The sequence below is a fragment of the Ursus arctos genome, unplaced genomic scaffold (genome assembly GCF_023065955.2).
Source record: "Ursus arctos isolate Adak ecotype North America unplaced genomic scaffold, UrsArc2.0 scaffold_37, whole genome shotgun sequence".
Taxonomy (NCBI): Eukaryota; Metazoa; Chordata; class Mammalia; order Carnivora; family Ursidae; genus Ursus; species Ursus arctos.
In genome coordinates this window covers 17,049,297-17,056,528 of record NW_026623053.1, presented here as the reverse complement: position 1 = coordinate 17,056,528, position 7,232 = coordinate 17,049,297, and the positions used below count along the sequence as shown (strand labels likewise).

The following is a 7,232-nucleotide window of genomic DNA, read 5'->3' as shown; positions in this document are numbered from 1 at the left end:
AGGCTAGAAGTAATATTTGGAGCTAATCCCAGAGCTAGATCCTTCTCAGAGCACCACTGCTAGATGTGGGGGGCAGGGGGGATATCTCTTCTTTGGGAGCCAAATACTAAGAGTAAAAGCAAATATTTGATGCTGAAGAGCTCTTAAGAATTGAAGAGTGCCATTTACTTATTTCTACACGTCAGTGTGGGCTTAGGATGTTAAATAGATTAAAAGGCTAAGAGAGGTCAGTCACTCCAGGAAAGACTCTTCTTTTGCATCTCCTGACTTGGTTTTCTGGTTCTCTTTCCAAAACTGTTACCTACCTCACCCCTACTCTTATGGAGGGTCCTTTGGAAACTCGGAGATGGCACATCCTCTTCTAGAACATTCTGGAGAATGTAGAGTCAGAGTCCTGTGGATGAGTGCCAGAAAGGGGGGGGGGGGCTTGCAGGGGAGGGAGACCAAAGTTGCTGGTTAATTCAACAACACAGTTTTAGAAAAATTCCAGCAGTATGTAATGATAAAACTAGTAGGGTCCTTAGAAGTTACCATACCTATTCTCTTCTGTTTCAGATAAGGAGGTGGGGGGAGATGTTCAGAGTGATGAGGCCATTAAAGCTAGTGAGGGGCTGGGCTGGGATGCCAACTGACTCCCAGGCCAGAGCTCCTTCTCCCTGACACAGCCATAATGTTCAGACCCCACATGGGAGTCTATCCTAATGCTTCCCTAGGATAGTGTTTGCCAGTGCCCTCCTTCCACCTGTCTCGGGAAATGGGCTAGCAGAGCTTGCCAGGCATCCAGCTGTAGCTGGAGAGAAGTCCAGGAAGCCCTGGGCCAGTCTGTGACCTGCCCAATCTCTGGGAGCTGGAGCTTAGGTGCTGGGGCGCAATGGGCACCGAGTTTCGGGCTTCTGCCGCCCGCTGTCTACTCCTGGCTCCCTCTGCCGCCCATCTCAAAGAGGACAGCCAAGTCATTTCAATTTAATCTTATTTAAAAAGACATAACTAATAAATCTATTGCCGGGGCCGCAGAGAGACGGCCAGCAGAGTCGATCGTGCTCCCAATCCCATTGAACCCCATTGAAAACCATGACAACACGGGACAAGCTCCGATTTATCCCGGCGTGCTAAAGAGCTTTGTGAGCAGGCGTCAATCACGCATTATTTCGGACTGAACAAATGCAAAATCTTGACTGGAACAAATGCTTCCAACAGGTCCGGGGCGTCGAGCTCCATTTCCCTTTTGTCCTCGGCCTAGCAGTTGGCCTGTATTGGGGTTGCCTCCGCCCGACCACCCAGCGCGCCGCGCAGACCGGGGTGCCTTGGGCACGCTTGACAGGGAGGCTGATGGGGAGGGTGCACCGGGCCAGCGAGCCGGGGCCACTGCGCAGGAGCCAGGTCCGAGTTAAGCTCAGGTGGACCTAGAATTTCGGGTGCGGCCACCCAAGCGCCGCGTCCCTCACTAGAATTTAGCAAGCAAATACCCAAACCACGGCTGCAGAGGAGCGGCCTCTAAAAGTGCCCTCAATGAGCCCTAGACTGAAGCGGGAGCCATGGACCAACAAAATGTGTCCACGCCGGCTGGCTCCCTGCGCCTTACACCGCGATCATTCGCTCGGGTGGGGCTGTGGGAACTAGATGGCAGAGAAACCCCGAGCAGGCTGTCTTTTCTGCCCGCCGGGCCCAGCCCTAATTCTCCCAATCGGTCCAGTACCGGACTAGGCCGGGCAGCTTCCTGGAGCGGGAAGCCCAGGCCAGAGGCCTGCCCTGGGGCAGAGGCCGTATCCCTGGTCCTGGGCCTGACGTTGAGGCCGCATAGCTGAATCTCACAAGTGGCGCCAGAGGGTCTGGCGACGTCAAGGAGGCCACAAGGCCTTCGCGGCCTCTGGATGAAACGCCGCCGCCCGTGGGCTCTAGAGCGGGCGTGCGCTAGGCTCTTGAGGAACGCGGCCACTGGAGCTGGGCCCAGGGCCGGCGGCGGCCGGGCGGGCCTGGGCTCAGGAGCGTGGCACTAAGGACCTGAACTTCTTGGCCGGATTCTGCCTCCGTTTTGCCGATCTGGGGAAAGGGGCGCAGAGCTGGAGCTCCTGTACTACTGCCAGCCCTTCCCTGGCACACCTTGAAGGGCGGAACGTTTGGGGTGTGGTTCCTAGAGGCTTTCAAAATGCCGGCGGGACCAGGCCACTCCTCTATGCCCTCCTGAAATTTCTCGCCTCTGAAGCCTTAGAGGGGCCCAAACCAAAAAGAGAAAGAGAGCGCCAGAGTTTAACGCCGCCTTGTAAATCACTTTCCGGATAATTGCGGGAAACGAACACTCTAGCAAACAAGCTCGAGGAATAAAGCAAACAGGGAATAAATTCCTGGGTGCTCATAAACCCACCCATGCCACCCCCACCCTAGCCGGCGATCCTGCGGGGCCAGGCCCCGTGGCAGCCCAGGAGGAGGAGGAAGCTGGGGCAGGGACAGGCGGGTGGTGACCACCGCTCGCCACCCAAGATGTTATTCATTGGTAACAATCCCCATTATCTGTCCCCACTTTGGGCTAATCAGACAGAATCGCTAATGCCGTAGAGCTGCTTCCTGCCGCCTCTGGGAGGTAACGGGGCGCCGAGGGGAGGGGGACGGGACGGGGCGGGGCGGGGGTGGGCGGAGGTGGCACCTTCCGGGCTCGCTCGGTCTTTGGTCCAGCACTCATTCAGGTACTTAACACCCTGGAGACCCGGACCTCGGCTTTCAAAGCATCCCGGGTGGGAAGAGCTGTTTATATAAACAGAGATTCGGCTGTAAGCGCGCTAATATCCCGGCAGCCAGCGCATGGCGTGCGCCTCTGGCGCCCGCCCGTAGCAGCGGCGTCCCCGGCCGCCCCTCGGTTTCCAGCCTGCCCCGCCCCCGCCTCCTTCCCCTCCTTGGCCATGGCCACCTCTGGACGCCTCAGCTTCACCGTGCGCAGCCTCCTGGATTTACCCGAGCAGGACGCACAGCACCTGCGGAGGCGGGAGCCGGAGCTACGCGCTCCCGGGCCCGGCCCCTGCGCCACCTGGTTGGAATCCGAGCGCAGCCACTACCCCTGTGAGTAAGCGGAGGACCACTGCGGGAATGGGGAGAGGGGAGCAGAACCACGCGCCCAACCCATGCGAGACTGGGAAGTCGAAACCAGTCTTGCACCAGAGGCTCTGTCATCCTCAAACCCTACGCTATTCGCGCCCGAGTCAGCACATCCTGAGAGCAGATCCTTGAGCCTGGCACTGACGCCCGGGATCTGGGTTTCTGTTTCTAGAGGTCACAATATTTAAATATTTAAGAAACGACCCTTAAATGTCTGAAAACACGGCTACGTTCTCAGGCCTCGGTCTGAGATGGGCAGCAGTGGCGAACTTAGCTCTCCAACGCTTTGCAAACCTGGCAAACTATTGCAGTAGACCTGGAGGTGGCCTGGGTTGGTGACCCAGCTTGCGGTAAATTCGTCTGCTAGCGCAGCGACCAGTGTGGACTTGTTTTAAGAGGGCCCTGGTGAGTCTCTTAGGAGGCGCGGTCTCAGGTTGTGGTATAAATGAGGTCACTGAATTTGGAGAGGTGGGTGTCCAGATGTGGGCCCAGGGAAGGAAATGGTCTCAGACCTAAAGCCGCGGGCGAGTGGCGGCGCCCTCCGGCCAGTGGCTCCACGCGCGCGCGCGAGAAGCAGCCGGCGCGCGGCGGAGCCGGCGTTCTCATCAGGCCGTGTCTCCTTTGCCGCCCCTAGCCTCGGACGAGAGCAGCCCGGAGACCAACCCGTCCGACTCGTCTCAGCGGCCGTCCACTCGGCCGGTGTCTCCCGGCTCAGAGGCTGAAAAGAGGAAGAAGCGCCGGGTGCTGTTCTCCAAGGCTCAAACGCTGGAGTTGGAGCGACGCTTTCGGCAGCAGCGCTACCTGTCCGCGCCCGAGCGCGAGCAGTTGGCGCGCCTGCTTCGCCTCACGCCCACACAGGTCAAAATCTGGTTCCAGAACCATCGCTACAAGCTGAAGCGCGCGCGCGCACCCGGCACGCCGGGGGCGGCGGAGTCGCCTGACCTGGCAACCGCTGCGGAGCTGCACGCCGCACCGGGCCTGCTGCGCCGCGTGGTGGTCCCCGTGCTGGTGCGCGACGGGCAGCCTTGCGGCAGCGGCGACCTGAGCACGGCCTCCGCCCAGGACAAGAGCGGCGCGTCCCCGGCCGCCGCCTGCCCTCTGCCAGGATACGCCGCCTTCGGGCCTTGCTCGGCTCTCGGCCTCTTCCCCGCCTACCAGCACTTAGCGCCCCCAGCCCTGGTCTCTTGGAACTGGTGAGGCCGTTGCGGGGCGCGGGCACCTGGGGCTACCCCGGACTTTGGAGTGACTCTGTGGCCGAAGCAGGGCTGGAAGCTGAGGTCCGGAGTGTTCCCCCGGTCCCACCTCTCTGCGGGCCCCACCTCCTTCGGCGCAGGGGTCCCTTGCCCCGCCCTCACCAGCCGCTGAGCGGGGAAATTTAGCCAGCATTTCCCCCTCTCCTCTTCCCTCGACCTCCAGCCGCGGAGCTAGATTTTATTGCTTAAACCTTATTTGTATATTTTTAAATAGCTATTTGTATGGGAAGCAACTTATTTTTAAAGAAATAGAATATTTTTCCTCCTTGTGGTGCGAGAATAAAATGTGTAGGGTTGGGTCCCCTGAGCGCCTGTCTGGAACGTAGCTCGAACTCCCGGACCGGAGTACTGGGCGCCAGTCCACTCTCCCCACCCGGGGTTGGGTGGAAGGGCAGGTCCCAGTCCCGACGCAGCTTTAGGAAGATATTGGGGGAAGGGGTGGAGGGAGGGAGGTGCGGGGGAAGAAGCCAAGGAAACCCTGGGATCCCTGTCGGTGGGAGGTGGCGGGAGGTGACTTGGAAGCCCCTCTGGGCTCCCGAAGCTGCTGGTATTTCAGACAGCAAAAGTCAACCCAGTTGGCCAGATAGGACATAACAAGCTTCCCCACAAGGACTCTCTGGGGACGTGCCAGCTGGGCTGGGGGCAGAGCATACTGCGTTGGAGCAGCTCAGGCCTGGTCGCAAGCTGTCCTTTTCTGGACCCGAGGAGCACCCGAGCACCCGGAGAATTTATAAATCCCAATTAAGCCTGCGAGTGCCTCGCTTGGCATCTGTGATTTCCTCCCTCTTCTTAGCTCTACACCTGGCTGAAGTGGAATGGGGAGGGAGGTAGCCCATTGAAGAAATCAAAGAGTGGTGGGGAAATGACCCTCCTCGGGGCTGCCAGCTGAGGGAAGACCGCTTTGGAGAGCCTGGGTAGGCCAACATAGGTGTGGGATCTGCTGGTGGGTCTCATTTCACCCGAGGTTCCGATGCCCTCGAAGTTTAGAGATCTAGGGTTCCACCCTTGGAATTTGTAACTACCCTTTGCCTCGGTATTCGCAGCTGTAGAGTTTCCTATGCGCGTGTTTACCCTCCCAGAGAAGGGCTGCCCTGCCTCCCTGGTGCCCACTGCAAGGGGACGTGCTTGAGGAGAGTCGGTTCAGGCGTCAGATCCAGGGAAGGGAGCAAGGGCCCAGTGAGGCCTGTGGGGAGTAGGCACTGGGCCAGTTTGAGACGCTCTTTTCTTCCGCGCTCCCCCCCCCCTCAGGAGGTAGGGTGGCCAAAGCAGTGTTATCACCTGGAATTTTGGGGGGTGGTGAGAGAGAGGGGACGGAGGGGGAAGGGAGTGGGGTGTTTGGGTCTCAGCTGCTGGCCACCTTGCCTTCCATATGGATGCGGTTATCTCAGAAGAATCTCGATCCTTAAACCTCCTTTTGTCTTGGGAACTGAAAAGGGCATTGTCAGGCCTGAAAAGGACCTAGACAAAATCCGCACTGTTTCAATTCAGGACTCTGTTTAATCAGTCCCTGGTGACAATGTCGTGGGTGTTAGAGAGGACAATAGTATCTTTTTAAACCTTTTTAAACCTTGTGGCCTTCAGGAAGACAAAAGGCTTGAATTTTATGGGCTTACAACTTCAATTAGAACAGTGCCAGTGTGCATGGGAGATTATCAAATTTGTATCATAAAACCTCTTTCTAATAAATGATTGCTGGGGAGGGAGCCTGGACATTGTAAGACATATATTGGAAACCGCCCTGGGGGCTTCCCAGTTAGCCCTGGCAGAGCAGATGGGAAAGAAAAGGAGGAAAGGATTTCTGAAGACGGCCCTGGCTCGGACATGCCCCTGTGGTTAGCTGGCTGGGTACTTGGCTCTTCCATGCTCTTCCTTCAGAAGGAGTGTTTTCTCCAAGAATGGAGGTAAAGATCTGTAGCTTTGTCTTCGGCTATTGGTGGTGGCAAAGACCTGAGTATTCGGGAGAAAGTGCAAAATCACCACCTGTTCAGTTTCTTGCCTTTTCTTTTCCTGGAGTTACAGAGGAAGTAGGTCTTAGTGTGTGCAAAGTGGAGAGAGCCTATTGAATATGAGGACTCTACTGAAGGGTCTGAATCATGAAGAGACCCTCTTCCCAGGAGGCTCTGGGAGAGCATGTCCTCAGCCAAATTCATCGGGAGGTCCAACCACGATAAGAAAGACCTGCTTCCCAGTGAGGTGGTCAAAGCCATGGCAGGATGCCCACCAGCAAGCCAGCTGGTATCCTGGGCAGGAGGGGGGCAGAAATTTCCTGTGACATTAGCATCAGGACCCATGATGTAGAAACTGTTCCCTGCTTCCTCTTGCTCCTTTTCTTTAAGCCCCTTCTTTTAGAGAGGAAAAACTGCAGGAAGAGTTAAAAATATATTCCCATCACCACTGACCCATTTTAGAGACTCAGGCTGTCATTTTTCTTCTGTTCACACCTGAGACAAGCTGTGAAAAATGAATGTCAGTTTTCTGTGTGACCTGAAAGATCAGTTCTTCTAGGCATTGACAAGAGAAGCTAAATCCAAGGCCTCTCTATGGGCAGCTGGGAGAGCAGTTAGGATCTCCCTCCCTAGATGAGAGTATTTTAAACCTGCCACCCATCCCAACATCACAAAGGGGATTCACTGTCTGTTTTGAAACTTACTGTGTACCAGGCATTGTTCTAGACACTTTCACAGTTCACCTCACAGAAACCTTACATATTGTATATATCATACCCCCATTTTACAGATAGAAACTGAGGCTCAATGGGTGGGAGTAAGTGAATTGTCGAAAGCAGCTGTAAACCTCCTAAAATGTTATCATCATCCTTTGTTTAACCCACACGTAGCCACCCTGCAAACTGCCCTTAAAGAGGACGATTGTAATTTTGATGTGACAATGTAT

At 56.3% G+C, this 7,232-nt stretch overlaps 1 protein-coding gene across 1 annotated transcript; it reads left to right on the top strand.

Moving 5' to 3' along the window:
• Positions 1 to 2,894: 2,894 nt before the first annotated feature.
• NKX2-8 (NK2 homeobox 8) lies at positions 2,895 to 4,284 on the top strand. The gene is made up of 2 exons (XM_026513524.3): positions 2,895 to 3,051; positions 3,722 to 4,284. Exons 1-2 carry the CDS (start codon positions 2,895 to 2,897, stop codon positions 4,282 to 4,284), a joined length of 720 nt encoding a protein of 239 aa, XP_026369309.2.
• The last annotated feature ends 2,948 nt before the right edge of the window (positions 4,285 to 7,232 follow it).